We start from the raw sequence: 19809 nt of genomic DNA, 5'->3' as shown, positions 1-19809 counted from the left end.
GAACGAGTGATGCCGATTCACACGTGAAAGTGCTTCGAACAGCACCGGCTCACAATGATGGAATTGTGTCTTCAAGCACTTACTCATTTGCTATCGTTTAGAGAATTTTTTTTATTTATACATATTGATGGCTGTAGTTTAATGTCATTAAACTGGGTGGTATTCTGTTTAAAAGTTATATTTAATTAGATAAAATATATTATACTCACTCCTCGAATATTATCTAAAATGATATGAGTAATTTTTTTATTTTAATCTTAATTTTTTTTTCTAAATATATATATTAGTTAACTCATTTAAGTTTTATTTATTTTTAATTTTATTATAATAAATTTTAAATAAGTTAAATTAAAAAAATAAAATAAAATTTAAAATAAATTATAGAACTCAATTAAATTCATGCTCAATGTTCTTGAGCTTACATCTTTGTTAGTCATATTAAGGGTATAATCTTAAATTCCTCAAATACTATCATACTATCATATTAGCTAATGATTTGTTAATAAATTTAAATTGATCTTTAAAATATTTTTAATATACTAATTATATACTATAATAAGTTTTAAATATTATTCATAATTATCATAAAACTGAATCTTTTATATATTTTTTTTATCATTTATGTCAATTATTTGTTTCATAGAACCTTTTAGTAGTTATGTGTATGATCTTTTCAACAATTCTAATCAAGACTTAACACACTCATGTAAATTATATATGCTCAAACTATTTATAAAATCCTTAAACCAATCGATCTTATTTAATTGGGTACTCGAGACTTGGCCTAAACATCAACCTAATTAAGTCAGTCAAAAATTAAAGATCAAAATAAAAAATTGATCAAAATTTGACTTTATTCGAATTCGATCTAATTAATCGAGTCTAAATCTAGTCAAGGAATCAAAATATAATCATAATAAAGATTGATCAAAATATTTGATTAAAATAAATCAAATGTCAATTCTATAATTAAGGACATAAGTCAAAAAATTTTAATTTCTTAAGGTCAAAACTATAATTTTGCTGAGGATGTATATAGAAAATAAATTTAAGGACATAATTTAAAATTATTTAAAATAAAAATATCTTTCTTAAAAGACTAAATCCTCACTTGCAATCGTCATCGTTACTTTCCACCGCTCCCATGTGCATGACTTGGTAGTGCAATTATCCTTCATTACCTACACATTGCCATGGTGGTGCTACTCTTCTCATGTGGTCGATCGACGACCTCGCTAACCATCGCATCCTAGTATCGCTTTCCTCACTAGTCGAACACCTTCGTGGTGCACCGTTAACCAAGTGTCGCCAATGGATCGTCCCATTGCGCGACAATACACATGCGCTTATCGACGACTCCCACAATCATCGCGCTGTATGATTGTGCCCATGTGTACGCTACGCAACTGTTGGGAATCGCAGCTTGTGACATCCAATTGACATCGGTCACAACTAGCAAATGTCGCAATCGTCACACATAGCGGCAATTGCCACAACTACAGCCACATGCAATGGCACTACTATAGTCACCACACATAGTGATATAGCCACTTGCGTCCAAGGCAGGCTGATCATCGCACCCCATGGTGCTTCTGCTGCATACTCAATTGTTGCTCGCGATTAGGCTAGCGACCACCGAAGGTTATCACCCTCAACAATACTATCATCAACAACAAGCTGTTAATAATGGTCTATCAATTAAACATTAGTACCCTCGCATCGCTTGCAAGCAGGTGATAAGATGGACGGGATAGAAAACAAATTGACAACACAAATATATCATTCAAATATCATAAATCAAAATCGGATAATATCTTTTCGCAAGTGAAGGGTAGTAACAAATAGATCTGAAATACTTTTATGATCTAATGTATTTGATTTTAAAATATGATTCTGATACAAATTGTAAGCATAAAATCATGATTATGCTATTATTATGTGAAAAACTTTAATACTAAAAATTAAAATCAAATAACAATAGATCAAATATACAATGTGTATATTTCGATGTCATTCAGAAAACTTTTATCTAATTTACAAGTGCACTATCATTGGATCTTAAAGTTACATCGATGCCGATACGTAAAGAAAACTAAACTCGTCTTCTTTTTTGTTCTTATTCTTTATAGAAACACTACGAGCAATGAATTAAGGACAACGAGAGACGAGAGAAGATCTATAATTTTTAATAACTTCACATGATTATGGAGAGATGATAGTAGATGTATAATCTCTCAATAACATCATGTCACGTATCTATTTGAGTCTTATCTATTTATACGTGAGAAAAAAATATCTAAGATAAGTAATTATCCGATACTCATCAATTTTGGAGGAGAGGACATGGTTGATTTGTTTCATTGCTCTTCGAAAACTGACTTGGATCATTTGGTTAGGCTCGAGTTATATCATAATTCTGTAGCTTTTGCTTTTATGAACCCTTACGTCCAGCTCGACAAGGATCTTTTGTTGTTACAATGAACATTTGAGATCAACGCTTGTTGCTTATCGAATTGCATTGTTCTATTGTCACCACTGCCAACTTTTAGAAGATGCTTTGGACGATACTAAGATTTTGCATGACGCTATGTTGTTGTCTTCCCCTGGAAAATAAATATTTTCATGATGTATTTAGTTGCTAGTAACCATGTAAGTATCGCAGTTTAGTGGAGCACAAGTCTTAGTAGATTGATGACAGTGTGAAGAATTCTGCCAAAGTATATTGGCCATGAGGCCTGGAAATGTGGCTTATTATGTAAACCTATTACAATTTTCTGTGACAAAAAGCCTTGGGTTATGGGTTTCCCAAGATGATCGATTGAACCCACACATATTTGTTGCTTGGCTTAGTTTCTTTTAATCATGGACCTTACATTAAATGGAAAGAATGATACTGTGCCATTGGTTATCACAGGCCAAATTACCATTATGACGGATACCATTTTACAAAATCTTGCCACGGAAGAGTTGCGAGCTTGCTTGGAGATGATTTTACATGGTCTCTGATAGAAAAGGTAACTAAAAAATATTCGTACGAATATTTTTGAAAGCTTATAAGGTAGTTCGGATCGATTACAAATTGACTTCTCTATCAAATATTCGTAAAAATATTCTCGAAAGTTCGTATCAATTACAAACTAACTTAGTGAAATATTCATAAGAATATTCTTGAAAGCCCAAAAGACAGTTCGAATCGGTTAACTCCTTTTGTGAAATATTCATAGGAATATTTTTCAGAAGGATTGTATTGGTCGATTATAAATAAATTATCTTGCCCATGAGATCTTTGTAGGATATCATTTCTCTTTAAGGTTAGTATAAAAATATATCCTAAACTCTATATTAGCAAAGAGAAAATAGGTGGACCTCGACTTAACCATCGAAGAGATCTCGATCTTTATGCAAGTAACAAGTTTGGAGAGACCATTTTCTACTTCAAACAACTCCTCGTATATGGATGAGAGCCACGTTGTACCGACGACAACATCAATAACATTTTTTTCCCTAATAATATTATATGTTATTTTTGGTTGATGCTATGACCAATAAGAGTTAATTGGATGTAACTTGTAAACTTGAGTGAGATTTACAACCAAAGATATGAATTGCAACTCTTCAAATTAATGGACAACAAAAAGAAATTTTTTGTAATTTTGATTCAGTTAGAGATACTTTTGCAGGGTTTATTTGTTATAGTTAATTTCTTAAGCCTTCGTGTTGTAAATGGAGAGTCGGATCAGTGTATGCTTAATCCTGCAACTATTTCTTTGGTCAAGTTTTGATAGTCCATGACATGACATAGTGACATTGCTCAAATAATTGCCATCTGCGAACATTATTACTCTTATCCTTTCCAGAAAAACAGATCATCATTGTGCCGCAGCCAATTGTGGATGGTTCTTTGTGAAGATGTTGATGACAACAAGATTAGGCTACTACAATGTGGTGTTGCTAAACATGCAGTGGTTCTTCAAAGATATGATAGCTTCCTCATGCTTTAAGCATTAACATGAGAATCTAAGAAAACAAGCACTACTGTAGTCATTTTTACATCCCTACTAGTTGCAATATGAATATAAAGTGCTCATTGCATAAGTTAGAGCTAAGATAAGTCAAGTCAATATATTGTACTAAAGCATGTTAGTCATCTTCTAATCATTATCTTTGGTTATGATGTGCATATAATATCTATTACTTGATTGTTAGATAAAACTGTAAGTGGCAACAATACTCCTTAAAATCTTATTATGATTACATAAATATTAAAAGTATTTTAAGTATTTTATATGTTTATGTATCTTTTAAGTTTAAACTAACTAAAATTATCTATAGCTACCCTCAATTTTCTAAATGGATGTCAATCACTGGAATATATATATACAAATATATCAAAGATCTAAGTGTTTGAAGGAATTTATGTGCTACATGAATACATAAGGGAAAAAACCCTATTTCCAAACCTCAAAAAGGCTAACATCATTCAAAATTCAAACATCTCTGTTCTAACAATGAAATTGATAGTTGGTTAAAGCAGATCTCCAAATACCAGAGGGCACAAAAATTTTCAGGGAAAAGTACAAAAATCACTAGCTCTTGAGGGATAGCAGCTATTTTAAATTGGGAATATTGACTTGCTCATTACTTTGATATTTCAAGTTACCTAATGAGTGAAAATAGAGATGCATCAGTTGTTAGGTTGATGATGCAAGAACCATCATGTAATTGAGCAATCTGAAATAGGATACCAAGTAATAGGTCCACAGGGTTCAATCTAAAAGCCTTTCATCATAGTTTCCATCTACAACATCTACAGAAGATGCTTCCTATATATTATCCACTAGGAGGAATGTCAAGTATCTAAGTGCTCTTTTGTCACCATGTAAAAGCTGAAAGAAAATAATGAGATGGTCTCTATATTTATGTTAGTATTGGAATTGTTTCGATGAACTTGACTCAATGAAATTAATACATTAAAATATTTGAAGCTCACACTATTGTAAGTACAAAAATGCTTTTGAAGTTTTTAGTCATCAGAGAAGAATGCAATTACATCTCTTTGCAGGTTGCACATTTGAAATTTGAATCGAGATCAATATAAGAATAATTGTTTTCCTCAACAGGTTCCATCAGATGCAGATTGAATACCAAAAACACAAAGAAAAACTCAGTTGCAATATAAAGTCTGTCAAAAAGATGATATTTCGAAGAAAGTAAACAAGAATGGTGAATTGTCAGCTCAATGGTTGTTGAATCATAAAGAGAGTGTGAACCAGACAAGTCAATTGATCAGGTTAATTAGAGGAGGAACCTGGTTTATTCAATCTGGATTATCTTAGAGTTCATATACTTGAACTTGCATATCTCTTTGAAGAAATCATCAGCTGCCTCATGGCAGTTCTTCATCTGTGAGATTCTAATAGCCATCCTCCGCAGCTTCACACTGTACCTCAGCAGCGACTCAAGGGTGTTCAGCTTCTGCTCCGCATTCAGTGGAGACCTCACAGTGATGACAACCTCTTCCAAGCAAGGAATCATGAACCGCGAGTCCAACTGCAATCGCAAAAGTTTTAGGTGAGGATTGCCGATTGTTTGAAGTTACAAGCAATCAAAATGGGGTCAATTAATAACTTACATTTTTCAGGCTGTTCTTCTGGCACAAGGCTGCAAAGAGTGCGCCATGAATCTCGAACTTGCGCAGCTTGGGATGGTTGTTGAAGAATTCGACCAAGTCGATCTCCGGGAAGGGTTGGAGCGTGTCAAAATCGCCACAAAACTCGATCTTCATGACCAGGTGCTGCACCTCGCTTGCACATTGGAGTATGGAGCTGACGGCATTCCAGCTCCATTGAACTCCTCGAAGCGACATGAACTCTAGGTCTGATAGCTTCCACATATCGACCTTGTATACCCTACCTAGACGTGCAAAGTGATTTGTTCAATCCATTGAAACAGATCATCAAACACCAAGCGAGCGTGCAAAGTGTCTCTGGTTTTGTGGAATCACCTGCATTTTTGGCGATGCAGAGCCTCCGTATACGATGGTTCTGCTCGACTCGGATCCAGCTGAAGCCTTGGATCTCCAGGACCTCAAGCCTCGGCGAGCTCATGTGGAGGGAGGAGTTCCCTGGGCCCAAGAAATCGAGCCGGCATCTCTCCAGCCGCTGCAGCTCGATGGAGACCGCGCCGACCCCATCGCACCCGAGCAACGCCAGGTCGGTGAGGTTGGGGCAAGCATGCACCGTGTCCCTTAAAGCCGCGTCGCGCAGCGTCGCCCCGATGATCTCCAACGTGCGCAGCCGCGCGAATGAGCTCCAGTTTGGCGGCCTAGTCAACGAGACGCCCCACAACTTCAAGGTCTCCAACCCCCGGACGACGCCGATACAGTCCAGCTCGTTGGCCGGGTACTCCCCGTCGGACGCCGCCGCCGCCGCCTTATCCGCGACGCCGTCCATCCGGAGCTCTAAGAGGCGGAGGGATCGGCAACGGAGGGCGAGCCAGGACGCAAGAGCCGCGGAGGAGAACGGGCAGTAGATGACGAGCTCCTCAAGGCAAGCGGCGGCGGCGATCATGCGTCCAATGGTGGCGTCAGCGTCGGCGTGGCGCAGGGCGCCATCGAACGAGTTGCGTGGAAAGTAGAGGGAAGGGATGTAGGGGACGGCCTCCTTCCAGCTCTTGGAGACGCAGGTGCAGGCCGCGATGTCGCGCGCGTTGCTCAGCAAGGATAGTATGTGCTCCACAATCTCATCCGGCACCGAGTTCATCCTCGGAGAAGGATCTGCAAAGCACAAATCAAATATCAAACCGTTGCTTGATCCACCAAATCCCATCTCTTATAAAAGAAGCACGCAACCACAGCGACGTCAGGTTAATGCTCGAGGAAATGCCCCAGAGAGACGATGAATTGCAACCACAACAAATGCAAGCGACCACCACTCAAAGCGCCGAATCAAAAACCGACAAAACAGGGGACAAATTCGGAGATCCACAACACCATCAAGCACGCAACGACTAGAAAATCCGCATTGGTACATGTAACACGAAAACCAGCGAAATCAGACCTTGTGTAGAGCCTGCTTCGATCGAAAGCAAATACACGAATAGGTCTGTAATCTGCGTCTACCAGATTACGGGTGCGAGAAAGAGGGAGGTGATCGACTGGAGATGGGCGTAGAGAGTCGTTCTGGTCGTCGTCGTCGTCTTCTTCTTCTTCTTCTTCTTCTTCGGGGGATGGTGGTGGGGGTGGAGTATATAATAAGAAGAAGACGGGGGTGAGGAAGGGGGAGGGAGACGGCGGCAGGCGGTGGGATTCAGGGTTGGAGTGCGGCCGATTCAAATTTTAAATGGGGGCGAAACGAAAAGGGTTGGAGCCTCGGGGGAGTGGGGCCCGAGGGATGTCCTATTATAGCACACGCAGACAGATGAAGAAGAAGAAGAGAGAGAGGATCGGGTTTGGCCCGCTCATTTTAGAATCTTTCGAAAAGCTGGACGTTAGGCTCAGTTGGGTCTGTGTGTGAGAGAGAGAGAGACGGATTTGAAGTTTGAAACGATGGGGAATCTCTGATACAGCAGAATCTTCAAATGATGTGAAACGAGGAAATCTCATTAAATTATAGGGAATACGATTCGAAGGTGTTGATGGATAATATTGAATATTATCATAAATATATTAGTAATTTATAAATTTCTTAATATAAGAATTTTTAGGAAAGTGGATACGAAAGCAAATTAGTGGTTATGCATATTTGTGATAGGCCTCATGATTTTTTTGATTTAAAATTTTGTATTTCTTCTCTTTTGCATTAAAAAATGTTCGTATATTTTTTTCTTTTGTTGGTCATCCGCTTACCCTCTGGAAAGGAGTTAGTAAAATACAAATGAATCTAAATTTTATTTTGGGTGGAAGTCCCCTCCAAATTCATCCTCAAGGTTTGCCTATTTTGATACTTCCTCGGTAGCATACCTCAGTTTTTATTCGCGAATGATATCAAAGTGTCATGCCTAGGTATAAATTAACTTACATGTCAAGAAAATAACATCATGCATGAATCTATCTTCAAGAGCCATATTATTTTTTTTACAAGTATTTAACATTATTCTATAACTCAGTATATTATGGATCATAGAGGAAGTTTTTCTTTTTAAGCACGAATGCCAAAATAGAATTTAAATGAAAGATCCATAATACTATGTTGGTAAAAAATCATTCACATGTTCAACTATGCGTATGATATATAAGGCAGATATCAATATATAGAAATACAAAAAAAGTATATGAAAGATCATGGATATAAATTAGATATTTGATCAATATGATGTTTGTATTGATAAGTGGAGTAATATTGCTGGTGCTCTTATGTAAAATAATATACAAAACCAAATATGTATTCATTCATATTAATCACTATAGAGTAGTTGGATACATGATGATTTACCCTTCGATAGTAAATAAAAAGGCATCACTGCATGGGATAAGTTCTTTGTCTCCTAATTATGAGCAGAGAAAACTCATATTATATTTTCAAAATTGAATGAAGAAATCATTCGATCATCATAATTAATGTTTCTCTAATCTTCGAAGAAAATTATCCAACCAGGCCTAACTATTTTTGTAAATAAATAATCAATTCCTACTATAACTCTTCTCACACATAACACTTCTCACTTATAGCACATTTAACTTGGCTGGGTTACCGTAAACTAATTCACTTTTAATTTGTTTGAGATCTTAATAATTTTGTATGTTAAATTAGTTTGAGATTTTACTTATTTTTGGATTTTAAAATTGCATGAATTATGATGCCATTAATGTAGTTATTCATGAAATCATGTTAAATGGATTTTATGAAAAATTATTATTTTTTAAAATAAATTTAATTATTATTTTAGTTTTAATTAATTTGATAGTATATATGATGAAGCACGATCCAGCTCACATGTGTGTTCAAGGCATGACCCATCCGATACAATCATATGCGGTTTGACCTGGAAAGCCGAGCACCCTAAGCCTGTCAAAACGACTCAACCCGTGTAACTCGTGAGTCTTAGCCAATAAAGACCAATCAGTGATGTTAATATCACGAGGTCCATCTCGTCTTTGTGGAAGAAGTCGATTTATAACAAACAAGATGAAAAAAAAAAAGAATTACATGAGGTTGTGTTTATTGAAATGATTGGACAGAGAGGTGATAGATACTAATATCAAATGTCTCATTTAATTTAGTTAGTAAAGATCTTGATAACTTATAGTAAGATTTTGAGTTTAAATTATACTTTCGTTACATACCTTTTTGTCGAAAAAAAAAACACTAATATTACAATTATAGTGAAGTGGTAGGTGACGAGCTGCACAGAATTCCTTATTTCTGTTCTTACCTCCCCTGTAGGAGCCGATGACCACAAGATCTTTGTCAGTTCCCTTAATGGAGTGACCGAGAGCCCATACCACTCCAAGATGAAGTGATCGACAGCCGAGATGCCAAATCCATTGAATCGGCTTCTGAGAACACAAATGCAACATCATCTGTCAGGTCGTCGGTGCCGTCGAGATGCCGCGTCACCTGACTCATGGTTGGCCGCGCTTCAGGGATGGACCGAGAGCAATTTAGCCCAAGCCTCAGCACCAGCTTCATCTCCTGCTCCGGGTACAACCCGCCCAGTCTTGGATCCACAACCTCCAGTAGTTTGTCGTCCATGTGGCATGTTCTCACCCACTCCATCAACACCAGCTCACTCGGCGGAGCAGTAGGCTGTATCGGCCTCCGGCCGCAGGCCACTTCGAAGAGCAGTATGCCGCAGGCGAACACGTCAGAACTGGGAGCAGCCCTGCCGGCGTGGCACATTTCCGGCGGGATGTATCCGAGAGTTCCTACGACATGGGTTGTGTGAGGATTCTCTCCATGCTCGTGCAGTCCAGCGAGGCCGAAATCACCCAGCCTTGCGTTCATGTCGGCGTCCAGTAGCACGTTGTTCGACGTGATGTCTCTGTGGACGACCACTTGCTCCCATTCTTCGTGCAGGTAGAGGAGGCCGAAAGCTATGTCCTTGAGGATCTTGAACCTCTGGTTCCAACTCAGTTGCTGGCTCTTGTCGTTGTCGTAGAGGAAGGTGTCGAGGCTCCCATTGGGCATGACGTCGTAGACGAGGAGGAGGTCCTCGTTCCGCTTGCACCATCCTTGGAGCTGCACCAAGTTCCTGTGCCTCATCCGGCCTAAACTTAGATCTCGGCTATGAACTATCTTAGTATACACAAATTTCACAATATATCCTAATCTACTCCTACAATATATTATGATAATATCGATGTCACCTATCTATATTTCAATTCAGTGTTCCACTTACACGAATCATATTATTATCGAGTTTCATTTTATTATAGATCAAATTATCTAATGTTAATTATGTGTTTCTCACGTCTTTACTTTTGATCAATTAGTCGACTCTTTCACAAAATCTCTTATTTACATAATATTTTAATTACATCAAGATTGACATCTTTAATAAAAATTCAATCTTATGGAACATACTAAAAAATCACAAAAGCAAATATAGAATAACAATTCTATATTCCTTACATACAATAATCCTCCCTTCTCCGCTCACCCACGGCTCGATCCTCGATCCATGGCCTCACCTTCGTCGCTCTGGTTGATGAGGAGGACTAGAAGCCTCGTCGTCCTGTTCGCCACTATCATGACCTCCTCCTTCTCTCCCTCCCATTTGTGTTTATCTTCTTCCTCTTCCTCTACCTCCGGGACGATTCCCCATGGTTCGCCAACCTCGTCCTCGTCTTCGCACTCGTCTCCATTGTGATGTAATCTGCTCGTCGATGCTCCGACAGTGGCGGGGGTGCTGCCCATCGAGCCTCCTCCATCGACTAGTTCATCGGCGACGACGACAATCGGAAGGAAAGGAAGGCTGGTGGGAGGATCATTAGCGAGGGGGTCGTGTTTTACAGCAATGGAGATTACTACGAGGGTGAGTTCCATAAGGGACGGTGCAACGGAAGCGGCGTCTACAACTTCTTAGCCAAGGGGCGGTACGAGGGCAACTGGATCGACGGGAAGTACGACGAGTGCGGGATTGAGAGCTGGGTGCAGGGCAACCAATACCGGGGGCAGTACAGGCGGGGGCTGCGGCATGGCTTCGGGGTGTACAAGTTCTATAGCGGTGACAACTACACTGGAGAGTGGATCGGTGGGCAGGACGAGAGTTCCTACATGGGTGAGTTTACTATCGATCTTCTGCGAAGATCAACTATCCTTACAACTCTTTTTTTTTTTTTTCACAAGCTAAAGAGAAAACTTCTAACTCTATGAGGATATTTATAAACCTCAAATGACTTAAAAAATGAAGCCAAAAAGGTCTCATTTTGGGTCGTACCACTACTTGTGCTGGACGGTACCATCACCTGTAGCACTAACACTAGGCGGTGGTTCCACCTCCTGACAGCCTAAAAAAGTGTGCTCTTGACTTTTCCAGCAGTCCCAACTCAATTCAATGGGCGCCTAATTGAGTTAGCATGGTTACACCCAAAACTAATTCAATTATGACCTAACTATGACCAATAATGACACAATCGATTACAAGACTAGAATTCTATGTTATCTGACATGTCATTAGTTCATCCGACGCTTTATCCGATCCTTTAGTGCATCATCATCTTCTTCGGCGTATTGCCCAATCGACATGTTGACCTCCCGCAACTTCTGATTTCCTTAGCGCAATGTTCGATCCTTCAGCCCGATGCCTGAACTCATGACACGAAGTTCTTCCAGCACGTCGACTAGTCCTCCAGCCTGACGTACAATCTTCTAACATGTTCTACTCTAGCCCAATGTTTTTTTCTTTCTACATCAATCGAATTATCTTTCCTTGATCGAGATTAGTCATGCGTTACTCAAACGCATGTTAGATTATATTTTTATAAATTGATTTCATTATCAAAATCTGAGATTCAACACCCTTTTATAAAGAGCTCTTGTTGTTAACCCTAATGGATCCTGCCCTATTTAGTATTGGATCTCCATCCAATTACCATAGCATATTGGATATTACATCTCTATCCAATTATCCTTGGCTTAATGAAAATTGAATCTCTATCCAATTATTCACTCTAAGCTTTTATTCGGTCTCACTCAATGGATCCAATAAAATAGGGGTTTATTGGATATCATATATTCAATCCTCTATTCGTCGTGTTATCTACTATATATATATGACCCTCTAGGCTCAATACCGAGCTAGCCGTAAGTTGTACCTATCATAACTTCTTCCAGTTCAATGAATTATTATCTCATAATAATTCACTCAACTCATCGATTATGAACATACTATGCTACTACGCCATAATCTCGGGAGGGATCCAATTTATTGGACTTGTCTGCCCTCAGTTATCGTGTCTATAGTCCCTCATCCATCTAATATCTCAAAGGTTGTATATCAAACATAGTGTTGTCTGGCCTATACAGAATCTACTCTCGTTTTCATCAGATTCTCCTAGAGAACTCTTTTCTCTATCAATACAAATGACCATGGCCAGTGATTTGCTTGAGCGAAAATATACAAGATATTCCTCTTATAACACCGAGAGTGGATGATCCTATATTAATACTCAATTGCCCTCGTAAGGTTGGCTACTACTCTCAATGACCGATTAGACTAGATTTGGAACTTTCAGACCTATAAGTCTGGTATCAAAGAGTAGAGTACTCATACAGGGCATCCTTGGTATCTTAAGTCTAAGGATCAAACACACAACTGAGATCACGGAATCGCTATCTAACAATGATGTATCATTAACCATCAAGCATTTCATGAGCAGATTATTCAGTGAACTCATTATCTAATAAGCAACTATACTATATCCTTAGTGTCCCCACACAAACAACTATAAGACTAACTGCCCCATCACATGGATGGATATATAGTACACCGATCTCTTCGGTTATCTCAAATAACCTATGACCGAGAATATTTATGGTATATGTTTACAGGTAAGTTAGTCTCATTATCATGATCTCATCATGATCAAATTTTCATTACACAGATCCATGAACATCATAATATATCAATCAGACAATATAAAATAAAAAATATAATAATAATAATAATAACTAAAAAGATTATGCACGTGTCATCACTCACGTGATTGGCTTTTAGGGCACATGTAACTAGCAGTACTATGTCATCTCACATAAAATATCATCAAGTATAAGTGGATATTTTGAATTAAGCAAAACCCAGATGGATCAATGCCAAATATAAATCACTCTTAGTAGTCAAAGAGTTTCACCGATAATCAAGTATTGATTTTATAGAGACCTTCAGTCTAATTGTTAAATCAACAATAATTCAACTCATCTTGAGTTTAGCTATCACTCAAGATTTTCATGCATGTAAATTAGATGTTAACAATGCTTTTTTTGTATAAGACCTTGACTCAAAATGTTTTTATGTAGCAACCCCTTAGCATTGTCATCCACCCTTAATATCTAAACCAAATTTGTAAACTATGAAAAGCTATTTAGGAACTTTATCAAGCTCCTAAAGCCTAGTATACCAAACTTAGCTCATTTTTTATATTAGTCGGCTTTATCAATTCCAAATCCGATAGCTCTTTATTTTTACAATAATAAAAGGGATGTACTATATATTTCCTAATTTTTATAGATAATATTATCATCACATATAAAATTTCATAGATATCAAGTAATTTTTTAAGCAATTAACATATCGATTTTGAATGAAAGACCTAAGAACCTTAAAATTATTTTCTAAGAGTGGAAGCAACATTTGCATCTTCTAGATTTTTCATATCTTAAAAGAACTATATTCGAGATTTATTACTAAAGAAAAATATATAAAATATGAATGAAGTTGCCACCCTACTCTTTTTCATTGAATCACTCAAATTACATGATGATAACCCTACTACAGATCTCACACAATATCGACAAGTACTTGAATTTTTATAATATTTATTTTTTACACGTCTAAACATTTCATTTGTAGTCAATAAGTTATCACAATTTATGCATCAGCCCTTCGCTATGCACTTCACTATGCATTGGTTTGCACTAAAACATATCCTACAATATCTTAAAGGTACCCTTAATTATAAACTTCTCTGGAAACACTTATCTATTTATCTTTATGCTTTCGCTAATACTGATTGAACAAACAATATTGATGATAGAATATCTATATAACCTATAGTGTATTCCTTAGAGCAAATATGATTAGTTGAAGTTTCAAGAAATAAAACACAATCGTTATATCTAATATTGAAGCGGAACACAAAGTCATCGCCACTACCACTACAGAACTCAATGGGGTTACCAATCTACTACACAAACTCGACATCACATCCTAATCCACTCTTACAATATATTATAATAATATCGGTGTCACCTACCTATACTCCAACTCAGTGTTTCACTCGCATGAAACATATTATCATCGACTTCCACTTTATTAGAGATCAAGTTATCTAACGTTAATTATGTGTTTCTCACATCTGTACTTTTGATCAAGATTGACACCCTTAATGAAAATTTAATAAAATCATTACAAAAACAAATATAGAATAATAATTCTGTATTCCTTACATACTATAATCCTCGATCAATCTATAATTTAAGGATCAATCACCATAATATATATAATTTAAACATATGATTTAGAAAATCTCTCTTTAATTTGAGCTACCACCATTATATTCTTTCACTAACTGAATTAATGAAAGCAAGTTGCCATCCTTAATAGACTTTATAAGCAGTGCAATCAACACTATAAAGACCAGGAACCCCACGAGAGCCCCCACTGCGGTCTTCAGTCTACTAGTTCTTGAAGCTGTTGATGCTTCCTTTTGCCTTGGGGGAAGGGGCAGCTGAGATGGATCGAGGTTCGACGCGACTCCATCCGTGCTGAAGCTCCAACCCAAGATATAGTGGTAGCTTGTGAGCTTTCCGGTAGCGGCGGAGAACCCAACGTACATATACTCCTTGAAAATTGGCGATAGATCGATGGCGTGCGATATGAGAGGGCGGCGTGGTCTGGGGAGCGGCAGCGGAGCGATGGTCACGTTCAGAATGCTTGTGACACCGTTGTAGTCGATCCAGGCCTGGATTGGCTGCGCGCTCAGCAGATCTACCGACACCTTCTTGCCACCATCTGCGTAATAGGCGGCGGACTTTGAGACATTTGATTCGAGGCTGTTGTTATCCACACCGACATGGTTCTCATCGATGTCAGTGAATGGTCCAATGGCCTTCACCGTGTCGAATTCTATGGCAAAGAGATGATTGGAGAAATTGCCATTGTTCTGGGTGCTGAGGAGTCCAAGGAACTGGCCATCCTCAGCTCCAGGCAGGGTTTTGGAGGTGGCAACCACAAAGGCCAGGCCATCGCCGCCACCGCCATTAACAGTGACGATGTCGAACACGAAGGTCGTGCTGAATGAGGCGGCAACGGATCGGTTGTGAAGCATGTGCACCGGAGAAGAAAGAAAAGCATGACCTATCTGTCTCTTGCTGTCATAGGTCAGCTGGAGAACTCCATTGGAAGTGATAAGGGCCGAGGCATCCAAGCTCAAATTAGCAGCTTCTTTGAACCCATTGAAGAGGAACTCGGTGGCCAGAGTTGGAGAATAGATGGAGAGGAGGAGGAGAAGAAGAAGACGTGGAAGGGGAGCTGGCAATGCAGGCATGCTTTGAGCAGAAGTAAGGAGGTCGTTTGCACTGATCAAAACAATATCTGCGTTCATATGCTACCTTCTGAGACTGAACAAGAAGATATAAACGGTGCTCTACGGTTGACCAGTTCGATGCATGACAATATGGATCTCCATGTCATGAAGTAGACATTTCCTTACTGCTTCCCGAATGCTGAAGCAATCAATGGTGTCCACATGAAATAGAGCCTCAGATGACATAGATGAAGACAGTCCAGATTCTTTTTTCTGCAAGACTATGCAGATTATTAGCACTGTTGAAAGACTAGCAACAATTGTTAGCACTGTTTATGTGAGATTGACATCTATCTAAGCCTGGACAAGAGGGAAAAGAAGTACAGCTCAGAGACAATTCACCTAATCTTGGACAAGAGTATAAGAAAAATGGAAGTAAAAGCTAAGTGAAGGCATCAAATTATCATAAACAAAAACTATTGTATTGTCTTGTTTTGCACTTGAGACAGGTTTGGTGCTCCTGTGAATACATTGGAATCCTGCAGAACACTTGTTCTATATGGTAGCTGGAAGCCAAAGAGACCAACATTTCATTTCATCAGATGTGAAATGTATGAAAAGGAAGCCATGAAAGAATATAAGAAAAATCAAATGACCATATTTTCACTTGATTTGTGATAAGTTTTAAGTTGATGAATCATAAGGTTTAAGGCATAAACTCCCAACCCAAAATTCTTAAGATCTTTAAATCCAAATTAATAATATTTTAGTTCATATCGATTTAAGTCTTTATCCACAAACTAAAATATAGGAAAGATCCACAATAATATATTAGTCAAAAACCATGCACATGATCAGCTATGTATATGATATATAAGGCAAATATCAATATATATAGTGGTACAAAAAAAGTATATGATTCAAGGATCAAATCATACAATATGCATTCATGTAATATCATTTATAAATTTGATCAGTCATGAGCATACATCTCATGAAGCATTGGTATATAAATTAGACATTTGATAAATATCGGTCATGCTCTTATATAAAATAATATAAGTATGTATTCACACTAATCACTATAGCGTAGATGGATACATGATAGATTTATGCTCTCATTAGGAAACAGAGATGCAATACTTCATAATATAAGTTCTTTATTTCCTAATGGAGAAAACTAATATTATATTTTCAAAATTGAACTAAAAAATTATTTAATCATCATAATTGATATTCCTCTAATTCTCGGAAATTATCCAATCAATACTAGCCTATCTACTTCTGTAAATAAATATTCAATCCGTATGGACCAACTCAGGAGACCTTAGCTCGCGTGAACCAGCCCAGTATGCATCGTCGAGACCCTGCGGTCCAGCCCATATTGCATCGTCGAGGCCCTGCGGTCTGTTTCAGCCCGTGTAGCCCATCTTATGAGACCCAGCCCCTGTGGGTGCCGTTGACCACAAGATCTTTGTCAGTTCCCTTAATGGAGTGACCGAGAGCCCATACCACTCCAAGATGAAGTGATCGACAGCCGAGATGCCAAATCCATTGAATCGGCTTCTGAGAACACAAACGCAACATCATCTGTCAGGCCGTCGGTGCCGTCGAGATACCGCGTCACCTGACTCATGGTTGGCCGCGCTTCAGGGATGGACTGAGAGCAAAGCAGCCCAAGCCTCAGCACCAGCTTGATCTCCTGCTCCGGGTACAAACCGCCCAGTCGTGGATCCACAACCTCCAGTAGTTTGTCCTCCATGTGGCATTTTCTCACCCACTCCATCAACACCACCTCACTCGGCGGAGCAGTAGGCTGTATCGGCCTCCGGCCGCAGGCCACTTCGAAGAGCAGTATGCCGTAGGCGAACACGTCCGAACTGGGAGCAGCCCTGCCGGCGTGGCACGTTTCCGGCGGGATGTATCCGAGAGTTCCCACGACATGGGTTGTGTGAGGATTCTCTCCGTGATCGTGCAGTCTAGCGAGGCCGAAATCACCCAGCCTTGCGTTCATGTCGGCGTCCAGTAGCACGTTGTTGGACTTGATGTCTCTGTGGACGACCACTTGCTCCCATTCTTCGTGCAGGTAGAGGAGGCCGAAAGCTATGTCCTTGAGGATCTTGAACCTGTGGTTCCAACTCAGTTGCTGGCTCTTGTCGTGGTCGTAGAGGAAGGTGTCGAGGCTCCCATTGGGCATGAAGTCGTAGACGAGGAGGAGGTCCTCGTTCCGCTTGCACCATCCTTGGAGCTGCACCAAGTTCCTGTGCCTCATCCGGCCTAAACTTGAGATCTCGGCTATGAACTCTCTTACTCCTTGTCTTGAATTGCTGGAGATCTTCTTTACGGCGACCACTTCTCCCGTGCGCCGCAGAGTGCCCCTGTAGACTTGGCCAAAGCCTCCCGAGCCGAGGAGCTCCGTCTCTTGGAACCCTTTGGTTGCTTTGTAGAGCTCCTTATATGGGAACCTGTGGGGGTAATACGACTCCCAGTCCTCGAGGTTCTCAGACAGTTTCGCTTGCTTCCTTAAGTACATGAAAATGGAGATCACAAGCACTATAAAGAGCAGCGTCACAATGGAAGACAACACTGCAGTCTTCAGTATACTAGCTTTTGAAGCTGGTGATGCTTCCTTTTGCCTTGGTGGAAGGGGCAGCTGAGATAGATCGAGGCTCGACGCGACTCCATCCGTGCTGAAGCTCCAACCCATGATATAGTGGTAGCTTATGAGCTTTCCGGTAGCGGCGGAGAACCCAACGTACATATACTCCTCGAAAATTGGTGATAGATCGATGGCGTGCGATATGAGAGGGCGGCGTGGTCTGGGGAGCGGCAGCGGAGCGATGGTCACGTTCAGAATGCTTGTGACACCGTTGTAATCGATCCAGGCCTGGATTGGCTGCGCGCTCAGCAGATCTACCGACACCTTCTTCCCACCATCTGCGTAATAGGCGGCGGACTTTGAGACATTTGATTCGAGGCTGTTGACATCCACACCGACATGGTTCTCATCGATGTCAGTGAATGGTCCAATGGCCTTCACCGTGTCGAATTCTATGGCAAAGAGATGATTGGAGAAATTGCCATTGTTCTGGGTGCTGAGGAGTCCAAGGAACTGGCCATTCTGAGCTCCAGGCAGGGTTTTGGAGGTGGCAACAACAAAGGCCAGGCCATCGCCGCCACTGCCATTAACAGTGACGATGTCGAACACGAAGGCCGTGCTGAATGAGGCGGCAACGGATCGGTTGTGAAGCATGTGCACCGGAGAAGAAAGAAAAGCATGACCTATCTGTCTCTTGCTGTCATTGGTCAGCTGGAGAACTCCATTGGAAGTGATAAGGGCCGAGGCATCCAAGCTCAAATTAGCAGCTTCTTTGAACCCATTGAAGAGGAACTCGGTGGCCAGAGTTGGAGAATAGATGGAGAGGAGGAGGAGGAGAAGAAGAAGACGTGGAAGGGGAGCTGGCAATGCAGGCATGCTTTGAGCAGAAGTAAGGAGGTCGTTTGCACTGATCAAAACAATATCTGCGTTCATATGCTACCTTCAGAGACCGAACAAGAAGATATGAACGGTGCTCTACGATAGACCAGTTCGATCCATGATAAGATGGATCTCCCTGTCATGAGTAGACATTTCCTTGCTGCTTCCTGAATGCTGAGGCAATCAATGGTGTCCACATGAAATAGAGCCCTCAGGTGACATAGATGAAGACAGTCAAGATTATTTTTTCCGCAAGAGTATGCAGATTATTAGCACTGTCGAAAGACTAGCAACAATCACAGTGAAGTCAAGATGGTGAAATGTTGTCATGTGCAAAGACTAGCAACAATTGTTAGCACTTGAATGTGAGACTGACATCTATCTAAACCTGGACAAGAGGGAAAAGAAGTACAGCTCAGAGACGATTCACCTAATCTTGGACAAGAGTATAAGAAAAATGGAACTAAAAGCTAAGTGAAGGCATCAAATTGACATGAACAAAAACTATTGTATTGTCTTGTTTTGCACTGGAGACAGGCTTCGTGCTCCTGTGAATAAATTGGAATCCTGCAGAACACTTGGTTTATATGGTAGCTTGAAGCCAAAGAGACCAACATTTCATTTCAGAAGATGTGAAATGTATGAA

At 39.7% G+C, this 19809-nt stretch overlaps 3 protein-coding genes across 3 annotated transcripts; all 3 read right to left on the bottom strand.

The window, feature by feature from the left end:
• Positions 1–5176: 5176 nt before the first annotated feature.
• LOC135633517 (F-box protein At1g10780-like) lies at positions 5177–7453 on the bottom strand. The gene is made up of 4 exons (XM_065143054.1): positions 7059–7453; positions 6005–6775; positions 5633–5913; positions 5177–5550 (listed from the first exon to the last, which is right to left on the bottom strand). Exons 2-4 carry the CDS (start codon positions 6759–6761, stop codon positions 5314–5316), a joined length of 1275 nt encoding a protein of 424 aa, XP_064999126.1. The 5' UTR covers positions 6762–6775; positions 7059–7453; the 3' UTR covers positions 5177–5313.
• A 1963-nt stretch (positions 7454–9416) lies between these two features.
• LOC135586341 (L-type lectin-domain containing receptor kinase SIT1-like) lies at positions 9417–15962 on the bottom strand. The gene is made up of 3 exons (XM_065143825.1): positions 14694–15962; positions 10631–10914; positions 9417–10231 (listed from the first exon to the last, which is right to left on the bottom strand). The coding sequence occupies exons 1-3, from the start codon at positions 15761–15763 to the stop codon at positions 9417–9419; spliced, it is 2169 nt and encodes a 722-aa protein (XP_064999897.1). The 5' UTR covers positions 15764–15962.
• A 616-nt stretch (positions 15963–16578) lies between these two features.
• LOC135634403 (L-type lectin-domain containing receptor kinase SIT2-like) lies at positions 16579–19239 on the bottom strand. Its single transcript, XM_065144857.1, has one exon. The coding sequence runs from the start codon at positions 19215–19217 to the stop codon at positions 17172–17174; it is 2046 nt and encodes a 681-aa protein (XP_065000929.1). The 5' UTR covers positions 19218–19239; the 3' UTR covers positions 16579–17171.
• Positions 19240–19809: the final 570 nt, after the last annotated feature.

The sequence above is a fragment of the Musa acuminata genome, chromosome BXJ3-3 (genome assembly GCF_036884655.1).
Source record: "Musa acuminata AAA Group cultivar baxijiao chromosome BXJ3-3, Cavendish_Baxijiao_AAA, whole genome shotgun sequence".
Taxonomy (NCBI): Eukaryota; Viridiplantae; Streptophyta; class Magnoliopsida; order Zingiberales; family Musaceae; genus Musa; species Musa acuminata.
This window is presented reverse-complemented; position numbering and strand designations above follow the sequence as displayed.

Excerpts from the sequence above, each read along its gene's own strand:
- LOC135634403 (XM_065144857.1), bottom strand. The coding sequence starts at position 19,217 with ATGAACGCAGATATTGTTTTGATCAGTGCAAACGACCTCCTTACTTCT.
- LOC135633517 (XM_065143054.1), bottom strand. The coding sequence starts at position 6,761 with ATGAACTCGGTGCCGGATGAGATTGTGGAGCACATACTATCCTTGCTG. Across the intron at positions 5,914-6,004 it reads CTGCATCGCCAAAAATGCAG|GTAGGGTATACAAGGTCGAT; the intron begins GTGATTCCACAA and ends TTGCACGTCTAG. Across the intron at positions 5,551-5,632 it reads AGAAGAACAGCCTGAAAAAT|TTGGACTCGCGGTTCATGAT; the intron begins GTAAGTTATTAA and ends TTGCGATTGCAG.
- LOC135586341 (XM_065143825.1), bottom strand. The coding sequence starts at position 15,763 with ATGAACGCAGATATTGTTTTGATCAGTGCAAACGACCTCCTTACTTCT. Across the intron at positions 10,915-14,693 it reads AATGGTGGTAGCTCAAATTA|CCTTCCTTTCCTTCCGATTG; the intron begins AAGAGAGATTTT and ends TCCTCCCACCAG. Across the intron at positions 10,232-10,630 it reads CATCAACCAGAGCGACGAAG|TTCATAGCCGAGATCTAAGT; the intron begins GTGAGGCCATGG and ends ATACTAAGATAG.